The 24,617-nt window shown below is 41.9% G+C and overlaps 3 protein-coding genes across 3 annotated transcripts in view; 2 read left to right on the plus strand and 1 right to left on the minus strand.

The window, feature by feature from the left end:
- LOC118394654 (beta-1,4-galactosyltransferase 2-like) overlaps window positions 1-10,191 on the plus strand; it is a 141,529-nt gene extending 131,338 nt beyond the window's left edge. Inside the window, exons 6-7 of the mRNA XM_035788089.2 lie at window positions 1,318-1,422; window positions 6,663-10,191. Coding sequence (XP_035643982.1) covers window positions 1,318-1,422; window positions 6,663-6,813 — 256 coding nt within the window. The 3' untranslated portion in view covers window positions 6,814-10,191. The remainder of the gene's footprint in view (window positions 1-1,317; window positions 1,423-6,662) is intronic.
- A 3,886-nt stretch (window positions 10,192-14,077) lies between these two features.
- On the minus strand, window positions 14,078-18,884 carry LOC118394657 (von Willebrand factor C domain-containing protein 2-like). The gene is made up of 3 exons (XM_035788092.2): window positions 18,309-18,884; window positions 16,287-16,416; window positions 14,078-15,590 (listed from the first exon to the last, which is right to left on the minus strand). Exons 1-3 carry the CDS (start codon window positions 18,648-18,650, stop codon window positions 15,403-15,405), a joined length of 660 nt encoding a protein of 219 aa, XP_035643985.1. The 5' UTR covers window positions 18,651-18,884; the 3' UTR covers window positions 14,078-15,402.
- Window positions 18,885-19,129: 245 nt separating this feature from the next.
- Window positions 19,130-24,617, plus strand: part of LOC118394656 (uncharacterized) — a 20,011-nt gene continuing 14,523 nt past the window's right edge. The window contains exons 1-2 of the mRNA XM_035788091.2: window positions 19,130-19,913; window positions 23,271-23,437. Coding sequence (XP_035643984.1) covers window positions 19,782-19,913; window positions 23,271-23,437 — 299 coding nt within the window. The 5' untranslated portion in view covers window positions 19,130-19,781. The remainder of the gene's footprint in view (window positions 19,914-23,270; window positions 23,438-24,617) is intronic.

Here is a 24,617-nt window from a genome sequence, read left to right on the forward strand (position 1 = left end):
AGACCCAGATGACCATTTAGTTCTAGTAGCTTTTACCAAGCTCTAAATGAGTGAGGTAAAGTATACATACCTATTCTGGTTACAAATAGTAGGTTACATCCCAAAATGTGTGCACTATATTTGGAATAGGGTGCCATTTGGGATGCGGGCTGTTTTTTCCCTCCAATATTTCCCTCAATTAATCCTTAGTGATGTTGTTTCTGGGTCAGGAATACACAAGGAGATTATTTCAAATCAACTCTCTGCATTACCAGGCCTCCTCTCTGGTGTTAATGGAAGAAAAAACCTGCAAGCCCTAGCACACGGAAACAGACAGACAGACACTGTTTATGTTATCGATCTCCGTCATGTACTAGGAAGGAAGAGGAAGGTCCAGAGACGGAAGCAGCAGCTAGCCTATCGCTTAAGCTGGAGCAGCGGGATGCTCACATGACCGTTTGTTGTCTCCAGGGGTTCCACACAGATAAAGAGCCAAATGGGGAGATTATAATGACCTGATTGTTCAAGCAGTCAAGCAGCTGGAAGCAGCATTTTACTCAAACAAATGCCTTTGTTTTCCAAGACAGTTAGCAAGGCTGCTTTGGCTGGTCCCTTCAGGAACGCTAAGAGACATTTAATGGGAAGAGTCTGAGTTTCTTTCAATATGTTCTACTGAATTTGTATTCAGAAATGTTTTTTTGACTCGCTTGGCATTTTCTTCTCATATGTTCTAATGAGGCTTAGATGGCAGGATGCAGAAGCAATGTGTTTTGCTGGTTGTTTGTCAGTCAGTAAGAGCGAGGCCCACAGATACAAACTGTAATATCAAGGTTGGCTGCACCAATAACACAGGAGATCCCGCATGAATCAGAGCATTACAGAGAGAAATAAAACCATTTCATCCCATCTTGGGAACCTAACATTGTAAACATCCAAACACACACAAGGTTCCATATCACTGCGTAAAGGAATATACAGTAATTTCTTATTTTCCTCCCTCTAATTCTAGAATAGGCTTTAGTTTGTACTGGTTGTCTACAGTCAGTGCCTTGCTTTAACCCATTTTTGTCGCATTACAGCTGAAGCTTAACTTGAGATTGCTATGACAGTGTCTGTTCATGGTTGGCATTGCTACAGCAGTTTTGGAGCAGTTATGACTTATATTTCTATGGCTGTAAGTGTGATTATGGTTCCCAATTGGAAACCTATTTCCTATGTAGTGCACTGCTTTTGACCAGTGTCAATAGAGCTCTGGTCAAAAGTAGTGCACTATGTAGGGAATAGGGTGCCGTTTGGGATGAAAACTCGGATCCTTTCTAAACCATGACTCTGTTGTAGGATCACCCTCAACGGGATGAAGGTGGTTCGACCGGACGTCCGGATCGGCCGCTACAGGATGATCAAACACGAAAGAGACAAGCACAATGAACCCAACCCACAAAGGTTTTGTATTGGATTTTCCTCTCTAGACACAAGCCTGGTTCCAGATCTGTTTGTGCTGTCTTGCCAACAATGACATAGGAGTTGTCATGACAGCATAGAACAGATCTGGGATCAGACTTTTCCTTGGGATCTTTTTCCCGAAGGTACAGAAAGTACAGGTACTGTTGCTGTTGTTTGCCTGGTTTCCAAAGTTGTCTTTTTGATAAAGGTTGCATCACACTCAACACATTATAATACCAGCTCGCGGTTATAAGGCTGCTCTAAGATGAATCCCCCATGTCATATCCCATAGATTTGGCTGGAAAATAACAACTCATAACACTTATCATAGAAATGGATTATCATTGTTTATTCACTGCTAAGAGGGCTCTTTCATACATGAATAGACAACCCATCAATGACTCTAAAAAGAGCAGATCGATAACTGCATGGCTATATGCAGGGCTGTTAGTTGTGATTGTTGCCAAACCCCAGAACCCTACAGAGCTGAGCTGCAATTTGCAAAACATTATTATTGCATAGCATGAGTGCACACACTGTAGAAGTTACAGACTGTTATTGATCACATCCAGACCCATTGCTGGCTCTTACCATGCTCTGAAGGCTAAATAACCATGGGGAGGCCATTTTGGCCTGATCTTGGTTCTGTTAGTTTTCCATGAACTCCCACTCCCTATGATTTCCAATGTGTGAAGATAACAGCCACAGAAGACAACGCTCATGTTGATGAGTGCCTCAGACAATACTAATAATGAACCAATGAAGAGCCCATGCATAGCTAGCACGAGAGCCTAATAAACAAATTTCCATGGGAGAATGTAAATGAATTAGTTGTTGTTGCTGCGCATAATGAATTGAAACATGTTGATGTAAGAGGGGTTTGCTGTGCTGACATAGCCAGGGAAGCTTGCTGTTGTCTGTTTGGCTTGTGGCTGTGTGGCAGGTGGATGGGTTGATAGATACTGATCTAAGTACTTACCATGCAATCCCAATCAACATGAATCCAAATGCCACCCTCTTCCCTTTATAGTGCACTGCCACATGGCCTGGTCTAAAGTAGTTCACTCTAGGGAATAGGGTGCCTTGAACCTAACATGTGCCTAACATGCGTCACTTGTAACATATTCCTTAGATATGTAGCTGTCCTGCATGAACACACTGTGATGTATGTACAGTCTTGGGTCATTTAGTATAGGACATGCTATCTGAAATGAATTACAAGGCTTGTTTTTGTAGATATGAAAGTGTGTCATGTCACCTAGGCTACTCTAATATGGGTCAGAGTTATTACTTGCTGAATTGACACCAGGTGAGTTCTATAGACAACAAGAGCAGGGTCGACATCCGGTGCCATTGGCTTTATGACAACCAATACATCAGAGACCAATTTTAAGGAATCTGTCGCTGACTTGCCTTGTGATGGATTTTAAGGAATCTGTCGCTGACTTGGTGTGTGATGGATTTTAAGGAATCTGTCGCTGACTTGGTGTGTGATGGATTTTAAGGAATCTGTCGCTGACTTGGTGTGTGATGGATTTTAAGGAATCTGTCGCTGACTTGGTGTGTGATGGATTTTAAGGAATCTGTCGCTGACTTGGTGTGTGATGGATTTTAAGGAATCTGTCGCTGACTTGGTGTGTGATGGATTTTAAGGAATCTGTCGCTGACTTGGTGTGTGATGGATTTTAAGGAATCTGTCACTGACTTGCCTTGTGATGGATTTTAAGGAATCTGTCGCTGACTTGGTGTGTGATGGATTTTAAGGAATCTGTCGCTGACTTGCTGTGTGATGGATTTTAAGGAATCTGTCGCTGACTTGGTGTGTGATGGATTTTAAGGAATCTGTCGCTGACTTGGTGTGTGATGGATTTTAAGGAATCTGTCGCTGACTTGGTGTGTGATGGATTTTAAGGAATCTGTCGCTGACTTGGTGTGTGATGGATTTTAAGGAATCTGTCGCTGACTTGGTGTGTGATGGATTTTAAGGAATCTGTCGCTGACTTGCTGTGTGATGAATTTTAAGGAATCTGTCGCTGACTTGCTGTGTGATGGATTTGAAGGAATCTGTCGCTGACTTGCTGTGTGATGAATTTTAAGGAATCTGTCGCTGACTTTCTGTGTGATGGATTTTAAGGAATCTGTCGCTGACTTGGTGTGTGATGAATTTTAAGGAATCTGTCGCTGACTTGCTGTGTGATGGATTTTAAGGAATCTGTCGCTGACTTGCTGTGTGATGAATTTTAAGGAATCTGTCGCTGACTTGCTGTGTGATGGATTTTAAGGAATCTGTCGCTGACTTGGTGTGTGATGGATTTTAAGGAATCTGTCGCTGACTTGCTGTGTGATGAATTTTAAGGAATCTGTCGCTGACTTGCTGTGTGATGGATTTGAAGGAATCTGTCGCTGACTTGCTGTGTGATGGATTTTAAGGAATCTGTCGCTGACTTGCTGTGTGATGGATTTTAAGGAATCTGTCGCTGACTTGCTGTGTGATGGATTTTAAGGAATCTGTCGCTGACTTGCTGTGTGATGGATTTGAAGGAATCTGTCGCTGACTTGCTGTGTGATGAATTTTAAGGAATCTGTCGCTGACTTGCTGTGTGATGGATTTGAAGGAATCTGTCGCTGACTTGCTGTGTGATGGATTTTAAGGAATCTGTCGCTGACTTGCTGTGTGATGGATTTGAAGGAATCTGTCGCTGACTTGCTGTGTGATGGAGACAGAGAGAGAGAGAGAGAGACCTTCATCCTTTGACTGACATTTCCAGCACTTTATTCTCCAGCCTGACTTGATTCTGATCCATGAGCCTCGGCTTTCGCGAAAGTTGTCATGGACAGAATTTATTTTGGGCCAATAAATAATGAATAAATGCCAGGAAGAGGAAAGATAGACAGAGATACCCCTATTAGGGAAACCTCCCTAAAATTGTTTTTTGTTCCTCCTTTGGGGATTAGTTGAAGTGTTTTGATTCATAAAATAATACATTTGGGTTTTAAAATAGAGGGAAGTAGAAAGCCCTTGGAGGGTCTGGGCTTTTATAGCCAAACCTTTTAGCGAGAGAGCGCTTCTCAAAATTCTAACAGCGTATTGGGAAAGGGAAAGGGGAATGTGTCTTCCGCATCTGAATCAGAGAGGTGCAGGGGGCTGCCTTAATTGGCGTCCATGTCATCGGCGCCCGGGGAGCAGGTGTTGTTGGTTGGTTAACTGCCTTGCTCAAGGGCAGAGCGGCAGATTTTATGGTTAGGGCCTTTAGCCCGGTTCCCTGGAGTTAAGTTATTAAGGTCGCTGATGTTTTCAAGGTCCAATGGGCAGAGCGACAGATTTTATGGTTCGGGCCTTTAGCCAGGTTCCCTGGAGTTAAGTTATTAAGGTTCAATGCAGACTTTGTTATCTCAATACCAAATCATTTTCGGGTAACAATTAAATACCTTACTGTGATTGTTTTCAATTAAAATGGTCAAAAAGAAGCAAAAATAGCATCTTAGCAAAATGCAATTTCTCAAAGAAGAGTGGTCAGAGCGAGGGGCCTAATAGGAGTGGGAAGGATGTGTAGCCTGAAAACTAGCTGTTATTGGCATAAAGGAGGGCAAACTCTCTCAAAATTTCACAGTATCATTCCAACCTCATAGTGTGGCAATATACAGGTAACTGCCTAAATAAAGGAAACTCCAACATAAAGTGTCTTAGTATGGCATTTGGCCACCACGGGCCAGAACAGCTTCAATGCACCTTCTACTAGTGTCTTGAACTCTATTGGAGGGATGCGACACCATTCTTCCACAAGGTAAATCACATTTTTGACTTCACTGCCCCTAATATGCCCATATACTCACGATGTGTGTAGTACTTAGAGAAAGCCTGCACAAGAAGAGCATTAAGTGTCAAATCACTGTTCTAAAAACCTGGATTAGCCTATTTCCTGAAAAAAGCTAATTATTCTATCCTTGCACTCTAATTATTATGTTGTATCTGTCCTCGTAGGAAAAGGCATTATGCCTCCAGAAATGTTTCTTAGGTCAACAAATTAGCCTAGTTTACCATAATTATGCAGCTTCCTTTGCAAACCCAGTCTTACCCACCAGACATTCCAGTGTTTACTGTTTACCAAAGCGCATGTTTTTGATGATTAATGTTGACCACCTCTACAGCTCTGTTACTGCCACCCATTCTGCTCTGTTTGGTCAGTAGGAAGTAGGAGATGTGGTTTAGGAATAATAATGAGACATAAGGCTTGTCAAAAGAAGAAAGACTTCCATTCATCATTATTCCAAAAGATTAGTTAGCACTGCCTTACTCCGTGGACTCATGCATATTAACTCAATGAATACAGGGCTTCATCCTTCCACAGAGTAGCATCGTCATCAAACATGCATTATGAATCATCATCTCATGCTAAAATAGTGGTTTTATGGCTTTTTGGGGGCTGATGTCTTGTCGATGTAAGTTGATACCAAAACATGAATAGGGGAAGCTTACTCTGAAAGTTGCATGCTATTACAGTCCATATTTATGTAATACGTGAGAATATCTCCGATCTCATTGTGAGATCATTGAGAGACTATGATAAAGTATAGTAGTAGAGCACATTCAGGCTATTGCCTTTAATCCTCTCTCCTCTTGATAGATTTATAGATAAATCTCTCTCTCCCTCCCCCTCTCTTTCTCCCTTCCTCTCACTCTCTGTCTCTCGCTACCCCCTCCTTTCTCTCTTAGTCTAAAAGTAATTTAGCTTTAATTTAGATTCCTGACAAGATCTGCGTGTAGAGAAATCTCTGTTTAGCTGTAAGTGACAAGGTGCTGCTGCAGGGTTCTTCTTAGGTTGACTTGGATTGTGTCGTAGTGGGTTTATGTCCAAGCACATAAAAATACATCTTGTTTGATCCATTCACTGCTCTTTGAAGATTGGATATGCACTGTTGGCTACTGAAGCAGTTTATGTACTCTGAATCCCTGCCTCTTCTCAAACAGTAAAAGGAAATCTGAGAAAACCATGGGGTATTGTAGCCTTGGCATTGGACAATGGATGACTGTTACAGATGGATGATTCCTGTATTTGTCCTCTGATTTCCAGTACATGCTCATAGCACTCCCTGTTGGCCAATATGGGAATAACAAGAAACATGCAAAATCAAGATGTTAGCCATGATGATTGTGATAAAAAACATGCAATAATATTTCACTGTTTGCTACAATGAAAACATTTCCCAGTAATAATAATGATTTTTCTCCTCTTCTCCAGATTCAACAAGATCCAGAACACCAAGAACACAATGAAGAGAGACGGGATCAGCACGTTAACATACCGCGTGCTCCAGTTTAAGAAGTACCCTCTCTACACCAACATCTCTGTGGAGATCGGCAAGCCCCCGCCCCGGCCTTTCAGGGGCTAGACAGATAGAGAGCCCTGGCCTTGACATGGAGAGGGAAGGATGGAGGAGGAGGAAGGGAGATGGGGGAGAGAACTATAATACACAGCAGAGAGCCTTCATCTCCTCCTCTACCTCCCTCAGCCTGACTCAGATACCCCCCACCGACCTGCGCTAGGAGTCTGCCCTGGCCTCTCACAGCTCAGTCTGTGTGGGGATACTGGTACACACTCGTTGCCCTCCCACCCTGCTAACGGCTCAACGGTTACGGCAGGCCTACAACATGGCTGGGACCCTGACTGACTGACTAGCTCTCAGGAATAGATGAGAACAGAGGATATATCAGATTCGATTCAGATTCATTCCCCTGGCGACAGTGCTGCTCTGGAAATGCACACACTGTACATGAAACAACGGGGATTCAAGAGGAGTCATATTATATTGGGTTGTTGATATGCGGGGGGTTGGGTTTAGGATTCTGAGCAGAACCAAGAAGAACTGCCCTGATCTCTCTGTGAGAATCTGTCAATCAGACCACTATATCGGCGCAAAATGAATGTGTACTGTCTGTGCCTGCATCCAATGCAGGCTTTCCCCATTTCCCATGACGTTGACAAACGGTGCTGGAGCAGAGCAACAATGTGCACCAACACTTTTTATTAAGACAAAGAAGACTTTCTGTGGAGAACATCAAGGTTGAGTGAATAAAGACCTCCTGGTAGTGGATGGATATGGCTATTCAAGGAACTAGTTTTGACCTGTTTGTGGAGGAGAAAGGTCCAGCAAATAGAAGAGAAGATGGACTTCTGGCATGGTTCTGACAGGTGATTATTAGAGACTATTTTGTTGACGTGTTCTCGCGCACAGAGAAGGTTACGTTAGGTCCTGATGAAAGTGTAAACGTTTGCTGTATGACAATGTGTCCCAGACAGTTTTAGAAGAGGATCATCTATTGCTCAAATACAATACTTTTTGCTCCACTTTTTTCTTTAATTTCTATTTCAAAATGCCATCCACGTTTTTGGAAAAGAAAATGATAACCTAGTGGTTTAAATTGTGAATACTGTAAGGACGGTCTAGTATGGTGAATATTTGCATTGTAGCATTCATTTCATCCATTCAAAGTCAGAGGCACTGAAGCACTGAGGTGATAAGAACAGAACTGAAGTTGGTTATTTATTGAGTCCCCATCGAATAAATGGAAAACCAGCCCACATATAGTAAAAAATATATAAAATATATAATTCGCTATTAACACCACCAGTATATAAAAGCCTTTTAGCTTTTTCTTCTCTCATTTTCATCTCCTTTTCCTTTGTGTACTGCCTAAACACCAAATTGATGCCTTCAGAATTGTTATGAGGGGCAATGATAAGGAATGCTGCATTCTGTTGTGTGAAGTGATGTGGAAATCTCTCTTTTGTACTATCAATGGTTTTCTTGGCCTGGCTTGAGACAGTGAGTATTTAGAGATGCCCCAACCAGCCCGTTTCCCCTCTGTTTATTTTAAAGAGCCTTTTCAAGTGCATTGAGTGCATTTCCCTTCTTTTTTTTCTTTTTTTACAACACCCTCCATTTCCTTTCATTTCACTCCCTGGCTCTACCATCCCTCGCTCTGTGTGTGTCTGTGTGAACACCACAGTGTGTTTCTGTACTTGACCATCTGATGAATACACAGACAGCTGTGTCTGAAGCACACAGCTCCTCTATAGAAATATCTGGAGGACTTCAAAAATCATTACTCTTCTCTCTCTCTATCTCATTCTGCTGCCTTTTCATTTTTGAGTGCACTACTACTGGTGTGAGAGCACCTCGCAAAGAGAATACTCTACTCCTCATTCTACACTGGAGACCAATGTACTTTTACGCTACTGTATTCTGGATGTCATTACTTCTGTCAAATGGGTGAATGCTGTGTATGTACTGCTTTCTGATGGCTGTGGACCATAGGAGTTTGACATATTACTGCCTATGGTCCCAGTACAGTATAATTCATCATCCTGCCAAGCTCCTGCTTTTATGTTCCATGTTGAGGGAATCATTTTCCTAAAGGCTAAATATACTACTTGGCACTGTGGGAAGAAGCTTTTATATATAGCTAGCATCATTACCTAAAATCTGCTTAGCAGAAGGAGCTTACTACTGATGCAGTAGCACACAACCCTGAAAATATTTGGTACTGAAGTTTTAGTCAATGGTTTCATTAAATTAAATGCTTTGATAAAAACAATGTGATTGTCAAATTGGCTGGTTAGGTCTACAGACTAGGCTTTTTATCAGAACTCCAGTCAAAGATCTTACTGTACAATTGGTGGATATTTGGTTTACTGTAGACTACAGGATGTGATTTCTGTACATATCAGACTTGTATCAGACATCAAGTGCTAGCTATCATGTATTACAGGTGCATGAACAGGCATTACCATATCATGTGTGTTGTGAACAAAGAAAACGTCCAATAGAACTCAGTCTGTTCTGTTGACTTGATATCTATATGGAGATCATTCCCAAGTATGCTAGTACAGGAATAATCCATCCTATTGGTACTATTATATCCATTTAGTCACAAATCATATTGGTATATCAATCGTATTATCTTGTTTGGCCTATTGGCTATATTCTGCCCCACTACCCCACTTATAGTGATTCTGGTGTCACATTGTAGGTACTGTATAATACAGATTTGATATGATGTTATTGACAGGGGGACCTTTCAGCACAAGCTTAGAGGCATCCTGCCCAGGACTGTGTCTCTCCCACGCAGCTCGCCAGCTATAAACCAGTGATAAAGCACCGCTCCTCGTTTGCATCCCAAATGGCACCCTATTCCCTATCTAGTGCACTACTTTTGACCAGGGCCCTTATAGGAAAGTGGGTGCCATATGGGATGCATCCGTCTGCACCCTCCCCCCCCACAGTCAACTATTATGTGTTCAATTTTGTCCTAGAAATTGATAATTGCTGGGCATCAGCTTTCTTCATTGACCATGTGTTTGATGCATCCTTGAATAAGAAAAGCAGACAGGTGGCATACTAAGGTACTGTCCACCCTTTGGAGTGTGTCTGAATTTCTCTTCATCCATCTGTTGGCAGACACTGCATGGCTTCCCCCTTCTTTCTTATATGTTTCAACCTAATGCCCATTAAGCAATATTTTCCCTCACTGTCAGAGCAGTCATTTCAAGGAAGTGGTGGGTAACTGAAAGAGAAACAGGATAGGATGAGGGCATTGGAGAACATCACCTACTGACTGCCTCGGGCCTTAAAGCTGGAGTGCATTTTTAAAGATGTACTGTATCTAGGTTTTGTACATTGAATGTTGAAAATGTTATATCTTATATAGAATGCATAATGTTATATCAAACCAACCTTTTCTATACAATCAATAAATCTAATGGTAAATGAGATACATTCACGTGATTGGTTTGTTTTTCCTTGCCAGATGAGAAAATATGTTTCACCTGAGTTGTCAAGTGTGTCTAAAGTCTAAATGGCACCCTATTCCCTTTATAGTGCACTAATTTTCAACAGGGCCCATAGGGCTCTGGTTAAGAGTAGTGCACTATGTAGGGAATAGGGTACCATTGGGATGTACCATCCTGATGAGGGGGCTGATACTTTTTTTCTTCCCTCCATTGTGTCTAGTTGCCATGGCATTCAAAGAAACCTGTAATACATATCTCTGTCTATGGTGTCAGTGGCATTGTATTGTCCTCAAAGCGAGCAAAGAAGTTGTTTAGTTTGTCTGGGAGCAAGACATCTGTGCCCGCGACGGGGCCGGTTTTCTTTTTGTAATCCTTAATTGACTGTAGACCCTGCCACATACATCTCATGTCTAAGATGTTGAATTGCGACTCTACTTTGTCTCTATACCGACGCTTAGCTTGTTTGATTGCCTTGTGGAGGGAATAGCTACACTGTTTGTATTCGGTCATGTTTCCGGTTGCCTTGCCATGATTAAAAGCAGTGGTTCGCGCTTTCAGTTTTGCGCGAATGCTGCCATCAATCCACGGTTTCTGGTTGGGGAAGGTTTTAATAGTCACCGTGGGTACAACATCACCGATGCCCTTGCTAATAAACTCGCTCACCGAAGCAACGTATTCATCAATGTTATTGTCTGAGGCTATCCGGAATATATCCCAGTCCACGTGATCGAAGCAATCTTGAAGCGTGGAATCAGATTGGTCGGACCAACGTTGAAAAGACCTGAGCACGGGCGTTTCCTGTTTTAGTTTCTGTCTATATGCTGGGAGCAACAAAATGGAGTCGTGCTCAGATTTGCCGAAAGGAGGGCGAGGGAGGGCTTTGTATGATTTCGCCGGAAGATGCAGTAGCAATGATCCAGAATTTTGCCAGCCCGGGTCGCGCATTCCATATGCTGATAAAATTTAGGGAGCCTTGTTTTCAGATTAGCCTTATTAAAATCCCCAGCTACAATAAATGCAGCCTCAGGATATGTGGTTTCCAGTTTACATAGAGTCCAATGAAGTTCTTTCAGGGCCGTCGAGGTGTCTGCTTGGGGGGGAATATACACGGCTGTGATTATAATCTAAGATAATTCTCTTGGTAGATAATGCATTTGTCGGCATTTGATTGTAAGGAATTCTAGGTCAGGTGAACAAAAGAACTTGAGTTCCTGTATGTTGTTATGATCACACCACGACTCGTTAATCATAAGGCATACACCCCCGCCCTTCTTCTTACCAGAGAGATGTTTGTTTCTGTCTGCGCGATGCGTGAAGAAACCGGGTGGCTGTACCGATTCTGATAGCGTATCCCGAGTAAGCCATGTTTTCGTGAAACAGAGAATGTTACAATCTCTGATGTCTCTCTGGAAGGCAACCCTTGCTCGAATTTCGTCTACCTTGTTGTCAAGAGACTGGACATTGGTGAGTAGTACACTCGGGAGTGGTGAGCGATGTGCCCGTCTACGGAGCCTGTACGGAGCCTGACCAGAAGATCGCTCCATCTGCCCCTTTTGCGGCACCGTTGTTTTCGGTCCCCTACTGGGATCCGATCTCCTTCACCGCAACCAACGTGAGTAAAACATTTAAACGTGTTAACCCTCGCAGGGCTGCTGGCCCAGACGGCATCCCCAGCCGCGTCCTCAGAGCATGCGCAGACCAGCTGGCTGGTGTGCTTACGGACATATTCAATCAATCCCTATCCCAGTCTGCTGTTCCCACATGCTTCAAGAGGGCCACCATTGTTCCTGTCCCAAGAAAGCTAAGGTAACTGAGCTAAACGACTATCGCCCTGTAGCACTCACTTCTGTCATCATGAAGTGCTTTGAGAGACTAGTCACCTCCACCCTACCTGACACCCTAGACCCACTCCAATTTACTTACTGCGCCAATAGGTCCACAGACGATGCAATCGCCATCACACTGCACACTGCCCTAACCGAATTTGGACAAGAGGAATATCTATGTAAGAATACTATTCATCGATTTCAGCTTAGCATTTAACACCGTAGTACCCTCCAAACTCGTCATTAAGCTCGAGACCCTGGGTCTCGATCCCACCCTGTGCAACTGGGTCATGGACTTTCTGACGGGCCGCCCCCAGGTGGTAAGGGTAGGAAACATCATCTCCACCCCGCTGATCCTCAACACTGGGGCCCCACAAGGGTGCATTCTCAGCCCTCTCCTGTACTCCCTATTCACTCATGACTGCGTGTCCATGCACGCCTCCAACTCAATCATCAAGTTTGCAGACTACATTATAGTGGTAGGCTTGATTACCAACAATGACGAGACGGCCTACAGGGAGGAGGTGAGGGCCCTCGGAGTGTGGTGTCAGGAAAATAACCTCACACTCAACGTCAACAAAACAAAGGAGATGATTGTGAACTTCGGGAAACAGCAGAGGGAGCACCCCCTATCCACATCGACAGGACAGTAGTGGAGGAGGTGGAAAGTTTTAAGTTCCTCACGGACAAACTGAAATGGTCCACCCACACAGACAGCGTGGTGAAGAACCTCAGGAGGCTGAAGAAATTTGGCTTGTTACCAAAAATACTCCCAAACTCTTACAGATGCACAATTGAGAGCATCCTGTCGGGCTGTTTCACCGCCTGGTACGGCAACTGCTCCGCTCACAACCGTAAGGCTCTCCAGAGGGTAGTGAGGTCTGCACAACGCATCACCGGGGGCAAACTACCTGCCCTCCAGGACAAATACACCACAAGATGTCACAGGAAGGCCAAAAAGATCATCAAGGACAGCAACAACCCGATCCACTGCCTGTTCACCCCGCTATCATCCAGAAGGCGAGGTCAGTACAGGTGCATCAAAGCGGGGACCGAGAGATTGAAAAACAGCTTCTATCTCAAGGCCATCAGACTGTTAAACAGCCATCACTAACATTGAGTGGCTGCTGTCAACATACTGTCTCAAATCTCTAGCCACTTTGATAATAAAATAATGTATGTAATAAATGTATCATTAGTCACTTTAAACAATGCCACTTTATATAATGTTTACATACCCTACATTACTCATCTCATATGTATATACGGTACTCTATACCATCTACTGCATCTTGCCTATGCCGTTTGGCCATCGCTCCTCCATATAATTATATGTACATATTCTTATTTATTCCGTAACACGTGTATAAGGTAGTTGTTGTGAAATTGTTAGATTACTTGTTAGATATTACCGCATGGTCGGAACTAGAAGCACAAGCATTTTGCTCCACTCGCATTAACATCTGCTAACCATGTGTATGTGACAAATAAATGCATCAGTGGATGCATTACAAAGAAAGGATCATTTCTCGGCAGTGTTAAATTATGTTCATACTGTCTCAGAGATAAATCTACCCCAACCATCATTTCAACAGAAAACCTAACAGTTATTGTTGAGGGGCGAGCGCTGTCCCCAAACTGTCGACGAGAGGGATTTGGGGAAATTGAACAATGAACCGCTGGCATCCTCTTAGTGACAAGACATCCAGTGTGTAATAAATAAACATCCTTCTACACAACAATGGCAGCACACTGTAGTGAACAGTATAGTTAATGGACATACAAGGACACTTTGTTTTCACTTACTGTTAGTTTACATCGTTTTTTTTTAATGAAAGATGGAGGGAGTTTCTAAAGGTATGGATAAAAGATAAACAACATACAACATCTTCAATAACATAATCAAGAGACACGGTATTAGGAGAGTCGACTAGAGAAGTATAATGAGAGCCTTGCCTGAAATGACAAAGCTTGGATGTTGGCATCCTATCCATGCCAGCATAGACCAATATGCTACACAACAACATACACAAGATGAACGGTTTCTTGCCTTTTAATGGTTTTCATGCAATGGTCCCTTAAGAACGGCCGTAAAGGAAGAGAGTGAACAGAATCTCAGACATTCTGATAGTGAGTTGCTTATAGTTTACAAACCTATAGCATTCATTCAAAAAATGTAATGTTGCTTACACTAGCCTTTAGCTTTCAGAGCCTCTCAATTATTTTCATATATTTAATGTTCCATTCATGACCAATTCAAATAAGATGGAGACGGTATACCTCAATTAATATCCATCGAAGTTGGTCAAAATTTTCCAATAACACTACTAGAGAAGTATAACATCCCAAAATGTAGGATAGTCTCTATCATCTACACCACATCGAAACATTTGTACTAGTGTAGAAATATGTGGCTACTTCACCTGCGTAATCCTTGTTTAGAGTACACACACGAAAGCAGAGGTCTTCAGGCTCAGTTGGGTCAAACTGCCCCTCTCCTTCAGCTATATTAGGAAATGTTTTGGGCGAGGAATGTTAAAAAGATAGTTCACGCCAAAATCAAAGTTATGCGGATGTGTTTTCAGATCTCAAAAGTGGTCTAATATCAAGAAGAGATTCATGAGATGGTCCCTAACAGATAAAGGCTTCCATCTTAAATGAATAGGAAATATTTGAGTTTGAGGCTGATTGTTGGATCTTGACAGCAGATGGTGTGAGACGTGTACTCATCTTGACATTAGACCACTTTTTAAGTCTGAAAACCTCAGGCAAACTTCGATTTGAGAGTGAACTGCCTCTTGACATGTTCATTGATTGATAATACATGAACATGAATATTGCAATATAATGCCAGCAAAACAACTCCAGTCTCTTTGGAATAGGAGCGAACAATACATTCACATAGTAGTTACAGTTGGATTTTTCTGCTGTAGAAGTGTTTGTGATACATGCTACAGTACATGTCAGTACAAATGTAAAAATATATTTTATTGCCACATGCACCGGATAAGTGCAGTGAAATGTGTTGTTTTACAGGGTCAGCTATAGTAGTATGGTGCCTATGGAGAAAATGAGGGATAAGTGCCTTGCTCAAGGGTACATCGACCGGTTCTTTTGGGTATTTCGAACCAGCGATCTTTAAGTTACTAGCCCAACACTCTAACCGTCCTGCTGATAACCACCAAGCATTCAGGGGCAAATCGCTCTAGGGAAAAGCTTCCTCTAGGTACAGTTCTAGGATCAGCTTCCCCTCCTCCAATCTTAACATTAACCATTAGTGGGGGTAAATTCAAAACTGACCCAAGATCTGTGTCTAGCGGCAACTTCACCCTATACCGGGGCAAATGACTGGTCCTACTTAATCAGTTTTTCTGGCTAGTCTCTCCAGGGGTGCAGTTGCGTACGCGGGAACAGGTGGCCAAGCGGTTGCCCTCCCAGTAGCCAGCGTCACCTGAGTCGTGACAGCGGCACTTGGTGCAGGAGTCCACCCACAGTGGTTCATGTCCTGGAATCACCTGGCTCCGGGTTGAATCCACATAGCAGTTGGGCCCTGGGGAATCACACACAATCATTTCTGTTAACTTGCTATATGGTTGTGATATTTTCCAATGCGTTTCTCTTTCTATGAGGATAAACGGTCACCTCTATCATAAAGAGGAGAGGGTATTTTTATGATCAGACAATAAATATTGATTACCTCCGAAGTACTGTGTTTGAAAAAACACTATACTCCTAATTATGCGGTCATAGACCACCCAAACTCAAACAATGAATGCATCTTCATTTGGCTTTTTCCCAACTCGATAAACTTCCCTTTAAAAGCTAATGAGTGTCTCAGCAGAATTGGAGAGAGAGAATCAGTCATTGATAATGGTGCGTGAAGCGGATTACTTCATGCATATATCGCTAATTCTGCCCCCCACTACCTCTACTTTCATTTGTTTGGATAAATGATCACCTTCATGTATTGTTGCTTATGGTGCTGACAACAGTAATGTGACAAAACTAACGGCATGCATCACTCTAAGGGGTAAATTATGAAGAGAATAGAGAATGTGAGGAGTCAGAACATCATCTTTCCTGTCTCTAGCCCTCTCTCATCTCCCTTTGGCTTGAATAGAATGGAACGAAATACTTCTCAGGGTTTTCCCCAGGATTTTTTAACAAGTTGGTTATGCTGAGTATGGCAGGGGGTTCTATGTCATAAACATCCATGAGATAGATGTATACAGGTCAGTTTACTTACCCTCTGGACACTCTGGGCAGCACTTCCCTTTGGTGTAGATAGGGTTGATGCAGGGCGGGGGAGCACAGTCTGCCACCAGGCAGCGGGCGATGCCATCACTGTCACAGGTACACTGCTCGCACTCGTTGGGCTGCCAATCACACAGAACAAAACACAGGCTGTCAGAGACAGAGGCTTCATCCCAAATGGCACCCTATTCCCTTTATAGTGCACTACTTTTGACCAGAGCCCAAAGGGGAATGATGTGACATTTGGGATGCAACCACATACAGTACATTGGCCTCCTAGTGTTCTTTAGACTGCCACTGGCAGATATCACTGTTAGACATGAGCAGTTGGACAGAAAAAAAAGTGCTAATTCAAAGAGACAGGGCAATCGATTGATTCTACAACGATAAGATTGACTTATGCAGGTGCTTTCAGTTTAACTGTGACAAATGTAACTGTGACAGCATGTTGATTTTCTTGAGCTATAAGCATTAGTGCAGATGCTAGCCTTTAGCCCATTTCAAGATAGAAAAGGAGAAGTCTGACATATAACCATAATGCCATGTTTAAGATGTGCTTATATATGTGTAGTATATGCTTAATGGAATACAGTTCATTTAAACTGTTTGTCAGCATATCTGAGGTTCAGATACAGAGGGTGGGTTAAATGAAATGGAAGAAGAAAACTCTATCAGGCCCTGGGCTAATTGTCTCCGAGCTCGTCCAGTACTGTGTCAGAGGCCTATATAATAACTTCCTCAAGAGGATAATGAGCCACAAGTCAATCTCTCTGTGTGGCTTTCTGTTGCCAGAGTTGTTTCATATTCTAATTCATTGACTTAGGGGGTCTTAAAATACTGCTTAGCTTGGTTGGCTTTGGTCTCCACTATCCATTGAATCAAATGAAACAAATCAGAGGGCTGAGATTTATTCTTCAAGTGGGTTGAACTGTGGCTAATGACTCTGCTGACTACATGAACAGACAACAAAGCGGTGCGTAATCAGAAGCACAGCACCATAATCAGAAACAAGTAACACAGATGTAAATTAGAAGAAGAAAACAAACAGCAAACATAACTGAAAAACTAATTCTATAGTACGGTTGAGGACTACGAAGGAAAGTATTTACAAATATTTACAATGAGCTTCCAGAAGAACCTCAATATCAAAAGAGGGATTTGTATCTATATCTGTTCTCTCAATTTACATATGCACTGTCACACTTCAATAGACTTGCTGTAAGTGTAGCATTCAAAAGTATCATACTGCCTCCATGTGGCAGTATCTTCACCGGTTACAATCCCTGTCAGTAAAAGCTTCAGCTGCTACTGTGTCAAACGAGGCTATATACAGGGGGTACCGGTACCCATTATATATAACCTCGTTATTATTTTATTGTGTTATTTGTATTTATTTTTTACTTTAGTTTATTAGTAAATATTTTTCTTAACCCTATTTCTTGAACTGCATTGTTGGTTAAGGGCTTGTAAGTAAGCATTTCACGGTAAAGTATTCACCGAGTGTATTCGGCGCATGTGACAAATAACATTTGATTTGATTTGAAACTTGAAAGAACAAGATTTCATAGCAGTTAGTAGTTCAACAACAAACCACAGGGCGGGGCAATTTAGCCACATTCGAAAATTGATCTGCATACAGTGCCAGAAACAGTCCGACGCCCAGAGATGTTTCCGAAAAGAAAGAAAATTAAATGTGCTGCTTGTCAGTTATTCTGAGTCATAAGACGCTTATGCAATTATATATTAACAGACATGTTAACAGTGAATCAAATACGTTACTTTTGAAAAAAATATATCCAAAATTGCTGATGCGTAATTGCGCACAGAGAGACTTTGGAGAGACGATTTCAGGAGGTAGCACAACGCCTATTATAGTAAGAGGAAAATCAATATTCGTCAACTCAATAGACATTTGAGAAGTAAATGACATCACATACATATTATGTTTATTCATTCCAGGTAAATATTAACTTGATCATATCGTGCCAAGTAGGGGATGCTTGCTGTAGCCTACCTGGAAGTTTTGTCCCAGTTCGTACACCACTCCCCGGTACTCGCAGCCTATTTTCTCACATCTTGGACAGCAGTCAGTGGGATAGTGGCTGACATGGATGCAAGCGGCCGGCAAAGAGGTACACTCCGTCCGTGCACAAGACGACCCCTCTGTGGTGCATTCACACTGCGTGCAGTGGTCCGATTCTAGAAAGTACCATTCTCCCACATAGTAGACGCTGCCGTTCGCATCACAGGTGTTCTCATGTCCAGCCACAGAGAAAGACAGACCGAACTGGACACAGAACAGTATAGACAACGCGGAATGCATAACCCCCATCGAATAGTGCTGATTTGAAACCATTTTTATGACCAAAAAAATATCCAAAACAAGACGAAAGAGATTGTGTTTGTTCCAGTGTCCAGGATTTAAAAAAATACAAAATGTGCTTTAGTGTTCATGGTCATTTAGCAGTTTCTGCCACATTGTTGAAGAATATAAAATAGTCATAACATTTTCAGATGTGCATCTAGCCTACAATTGAGGCTATATTCTTGATTGCCCAGCCTGTTTCGCACAGATCCGAAGCTGAAACTTGCAAAGAGAGGGGAAGTTATTGCGCCTCTACGGGGGTTAAGTTTCAGTTTACACGTGACTACCCAGTTTAGTGCTTCGACTCTGGTCCGCCCCCCAGTAAATTGCCTGTGAGCTATAACCTCCTACTCACTATAGTCAAAATGATGAGAAGGGGTTTTCCTCTATATAAATAACTATGGCTACGGATATTCGTTAGCTAGACACAATATTTGAACTGCCTTCGAGATAAGATGAACTAACATTGCTCTCTTCTTGTTATCGTTCCTTTGTACGAAATAAGATATTAATGTGTGGTTATTCTAGAAAATACATCTGGTTTGAGTTTGTATTCAACCGGGTTAATGCACTAATAATAGTACAACAATAAAACTGTACTATAATATTAAGCTGAACTAATGTTCCCATGGATTTTCCAGGGGACAAAATTAAACTATTGAACAGTTTATTTACACCAGAAATAGTTTATTCTAAGCAGAGGTGGAGGGATACTGATCTCGCGATATGTCTTCCTTGGATACAAGAATGTTTACACTGTATACAGGAAGCAACAACAAGGTACATTTAGTCTTTGATTTACTAACTAGCAGGTGAGCTCACATTTTTCTCAAGGTTTAAAATGTCAAATTTAAGCACAAATATAATGTGCATTAAATTATTAAATTAATGTTACCGATATGCTATCGAACAACTAACTAGATAGCTAACGTTAATAACTAACTTAGCTATCTACAGCAGCCAAATGAGACAGACGACCCACGACGAGCAGACTTCTGCTACTGCAGGCAAAACCGGCAAATTATTATTATTATGAAGCAAATGACTTCTAGACCAGACATATGTCAATGACTAATTTCAATTCTCCCCTCAGTTAGACCGTTTAAACACCTAGTTGTCTTCATGGAAGAATCCGAATGTCCACTCTCGGTGTGGAATGTTATCGTGGAGCAAGTCCCGGCGCCAGAGCTCCCAGACATCCGGGGCTTGTTTGGAGATGCTTTGATTGACATGTACACAGAGATTCATACTGAGGTGAGGACCAAGCCATTTTAAAGGGACAATCAGCAGTTGCTACATACATTTTTAAACTTATACATGAATGATATAGCTAGCTATATCCATTGATTATTAAATGCCTCATATGGCTTTAGCTAGTTCAACTACCCCACTAGAACACAGAATATTTGTTTTAATCCAATGTTTGCCAACAAAGTAAATGTAAGCAAAAACTGCATCGCTTGAAAAGATGGTTAAATCTATACTTTTGATATCATGGATGGTCACTCCTTGCATCCATAGCTCTGTCTATGAATTTGAATTTGAGAGTGGTTACATAAATCCATCCCCATCCCTCAGCTTTTTACCGAAACATTGGTGGGGAGAGCATTGTTACTGTTTCAACTTCTGGTTGTCACTTTAAGGGTGCTGTTCATGTTGGAGGAATAACTGACCATGGTCCTGCATTGTTCCAATATCTGTCTTTAGGTAGCAATCAGCAATAGCTGACACATTACATTTGTCCAAAACAATAAGGGTGGACTGGAAATCACTTGAGCAAGTTCCTTTGACTCAATAAACTCTCCTAACAACTCAAGATAGAAGTAACTACTAGATAATATTATATAGTTGGCAAATGCTATGTATTAATACTTTAAATAGATTACATTAAACTGTGAACATGCCACAATTACAGCAAGTAATCACAACAAGACATGAAAGCTTTAGATAGGTTCCACAATGTAGAATGAGGTGTTGTGTAAAACACAAGGAGCTCTAGTTAAGTGAGGCTATGCATGCATTCAAGACGAGGTCCTCAGATTGTTCCAAAACAACTCATTCACACTGTGGCTCGAGACTTTCTTCATACCAGGGGTCCCCAATTACATTCAGCCGTGGGCCAATTTTTTTCTTGAGCTGATGGTTGGGGGGCCGGAACATAGATATAAATAATTTGTACACTGCAAATTAACAGCAACAATCCCAAACAGATATAGGGGGGTAGAGGCAAATAAAATCACCCACGGGACGTATTTGGCCCACGGGCCACCTACTGCTTTAAACTGTTTATTCTGAAGCCAACTACTCCGTCTGAAAATGTTATCAAGTAGCATACAACAGGTCAACAGGTTATGTGTAATTTGCATAATATTATGCCAGGCTGGCTCGGGAATTTACCACCCCATTAGCAATGCAGGAGTAACTTCAATTGAAGTAGATAATATAGGGTTCATATTCAAAAAGGAAAAATAAATATGTATGAAACCACCCATTTCCTGTCTGGGTCTCCAGTCTTAACTCTCCCCAGTGATGTCATCCTACAGTTATGTTCTGCTAGGGGCAATGTTTTAAATGTCCATATTAGATCAGTTCAGTAGTGTAAATACAGTCACACTCTACAGGACAAACATCTAATGATGGAGACCCCAGGAATAGTTGTGTAATAGAAGAAAAATGACACAGGCCCTCAAATTAGCTTAGCACGTCAGGGGCCAATCGAGGGGTTAAGAGGATTAATCCGGCCTTGTTGATAAGATCATTGTGAGCATATACAGGATATAATTTCTATGCGCCGACTGGTTCAAAACTCTTTAGTTATCACATTTTATTTGTCACATGCTTACAAGCCCTTAACTAACACTGTTCAAGAAATAGAGTTAAGAAAATATTTACTAAGTAAACTAAAGTAAAAAGTAACAATAAAATAACAATAACGAGGCTACCGGTACCGAGTCAATGTGCGGGGGTACAGGTTAGTCCTGGTCATTTGTACATGTAGGTAGAGAAGGAAGGACTTCTATTATTTAAAAAAGCATGTGAGCCCTATTCACTCAACCAGCCTTACATTTCCCTCAGTATTCTTTGTTGTTGTTGCTTTCTACCCTGTAGTAAATGAATGCTTTCCCTCAGCGTATCATATATTCATCATATATTCTCCGGACATTAGTAATGCCTGTGCAACTGGATATTGCATAGGATTCAGTCAATGTTTGTTTTGTGGATGGCAAGCACGAAGAATGTATTATTAGATTAGCCTATTTCAAATGTTTATCACGTTTCACATTTCAGATCTTCAATCTCAATTGTGAAGTTACAACAACAGCAATGAGTCAACCACTCAGGTTAACCACACTGTAATTCCTTCCCCATGTCATCTGATGGGTTTCATTTGGAGATGAATTAAGCAATGAACAGCTTGTTACTGTTGTTAGCATCCTAGGGGGCTCACACCATAAACACCTGCATAGAGAATGGCTTTCTGGGGCTTTATGGGAAGCAGTGTGTGGCTGCCTGGCTGGAGTTCAGCTAGACATAGTGGTAGTGTGTGTGTGTGTGTGTGTGTGTGTGTGTGTGTGTGTGTGTGTGTGTGTGTGTGTGTGTGTGTGTGTGTGTGTGTGTGTGTGTGTGTGTGTGTGTGTGTGTGTGTGTGTGTGTGTGTGTGTGTGTGTGTGCGTATGTGAGGGCACAGCCAGATTGAAAGACACAGGGAACAACCGTGTTTAAACGTTCTCCTCTGGACAGCAGTGGGGCTTTGAAGCTGACCTTTCCATGGAGCATAGACACTGAATGTCAGGGACCAGGTGCAGAACAAATGGACTCCAGACTTTAAACTTCTTCACCAACACTGTGCCTCTGCTGTCAGCCAGAATATTTGCTTGACTTTTTCTCTTTCCTCTTTTGTTGTTGTTGTTGTCTGGCTACAGTTTCATAACACTTCCACTTTTTTCTTCTTCTCTCTGGCTACAGTTTCATAACACTTCCACTTTTTTCTTCTTCTCTCTGGCTACAGTTTCATAACACTTCCACTTTTTTCTTCTTCTGGCTGGCTACAGTTTCATAACACTTCCACTTTTTTCTTCTTCTGGCTGGCTACAGTTTCATAACACTTCCACTTTTTTCTTCTTCTGTCTGGCTACAGTTTCATAACACTTCCACTTTTTTATTCTTCTGGCTGGCTACAGTTTCATAACACTTCCACTTTTTTATTCTTCTCTCTGGCTACAGTTTCATAACACTTCCACTTTTTTCTTCTCTCTGGCTACAGTTTCATAACACATTCACATTTTTCTTCTTCAGCAGTAGCCCCTTTCATAGTTTTTTGCCTGAAGGTAGTGTTTTTAAAGAGTAGTGTACAAACTTGTTGGGGGAAACCAGCCAACTGAAAAACACATGCAGTAGTTCTATGCCCAACAGTGGCCAGGGGACATGATTAAATAGAACACTTATATTATAAGATTTCGATGGGCCAGGGTCTCAATTGAATGTCATGTACATTTCACAGGCCTTTCTGATATCTCATCATTCATAATGACTCATCACTCATTATAAGCCTAAAGTTACACAGCGTTGTCTCCTGATGTCCTATCCCATGTGTATGTTTCCTACTTCCAGGTCACTATGTGGCAGCAGATTTGGCAGATGGTGCACCATAAACCGGGCAACAGGCTGAAGACACCTCACTCCCCCCTGGCTGACCCCCCTGCCATCAAGGAGCTGCTGAAAGCTGAGATCCAACTGCTGCTGGCGACCGTGAGGGAGAGAGCAGCCTTGGAGGGCAGGTGAGGAGAAAACTATTTTCCCTATAGAGTCCATTACTTATGACCAGGGCCCATAGCGCTCTGGTCAAAAGTAGTGCCCTATGTAGGGTATAGGGAGCCATTTTGGGACACAGGCCAATACTATGCAATTACAAAGCAGTTAGTTAAGAACTATGTAACACCAACATGTTAATACAACGTAACCTATTAATCATTGGTGGCAACTTGTTTGAATATCAGCAACAATAAAACGTTTTGGAAGAAACTACTACCATAACCCTGTTGGCTTTCCTTTCCCTTCCTCTTCTAGTTTGCTATTTAGTTTGGAATTGATAAAGCATTTATCAAATTGTCAAACACCAACACTTCTTCTTACGCCATGATTGCCTAACAGTTGAATTTTGAGAAAAAAATATATATGTTTAGGTTTTCATTCATCAGACAGAGGACCAGCATTGTTGGGATGTCTGTCGATCTCGTGTCCCAGACCAGGCTTCTCCTCCCTGCCTGTTGTTTTTTAGTTCCAGGTGATAAATGTTCTGACCCCAGTAAAACCATTGAGACGTTTATTTCCACTGGGAAAGGGTTGGGCCTAGGGGTCGGGACCCTTGTTTCACACTTTATACCTTTAGTTTTCTTCAACAAGGATATCTTTAAATGCTTACTGTGTTTTCAGTCAGTTACAAATGGTTTGGTAATAATTAGATCAAAGAAGATAGTCAGGTTCCAAAATGAATGTAAATGTTATGGTCCTAATGGTAAAAGCACAAGGCAGAATTTGAGGTTTCACAATCTCCTACATTCAAATATTGTTTTATATTGTGTAGCCTAAAGCAACAAATCACCCAGACCCCCCCCCTCCCCTATTTTTTTATTTTTATACTGCCCACCCAACACAAGGCCTGCATCCGGATGAGCCCGTTTGTCCAACAAAAGGCAGTAATTTACAGGTACCTATTTGAAGGGGAGGCGTGTCCGTCCCTCAGCAACTGGTTGGAGGCTCTGAAGAATGTAGCTCCGCCTCAACTCTGCCCCTATAATTGGAGTTTTTGTTGCCTTTCAGGAAAAACACAAATCACTGAAGATTGTATCCAATAAATGTGATGCACCAGTTATAAATGTATTGGCAGTGGCTATCTCACAAAAACTGTCATTCATAGCTTTATTGTTACTTTAAATCAGATCAGATTTAGCTAAGACT

Source organism: Oncorhynchus keta, chromosome 15, assembly GCF_023373465.1.
Source record: "Oncorhynchus keta strain PuntledgeMale-10-30-2019 chromosome 15, Oket_V2, whole genome shotgun sequence".
In the NCBI taxonomy this organism is placed as follows: domain Eukaryota; kingdom Metazoa; phylum Chordata; class Actinopteri; order Salmoniformes; family Salmonidae; genus Oncorhynchus; species Oncorhynchus keta.

What these genes read in the sequence shown, in the direction of transcription:
- LOC118394657 (XM_035788092.2), bottom strand. Translation starts at nt 18,650, where the DNA reads ATGGTTTCAAATCAGCACTATTCGATGGGGGTTATGCATTCCGCGTTG. An exon ending in AACTGGGACAAAACTTCCAG is followed by an intron (nt 16,417 to 18,308) that starts GTAGGCTACAGC and finishes TGTGATTGGCAG; the next exon opens with CCCAACGAGTGCGAGCAGTG. An exon ending in CTGCCCAGAGTGTCCAGAGG is followed by an intron (nt 15,591 to 16,286) that starts GTAAGTAAACTG and finishes GTGATTCCCCAG; the next exon opens with GGCCCAACTGCTATGTGGAT.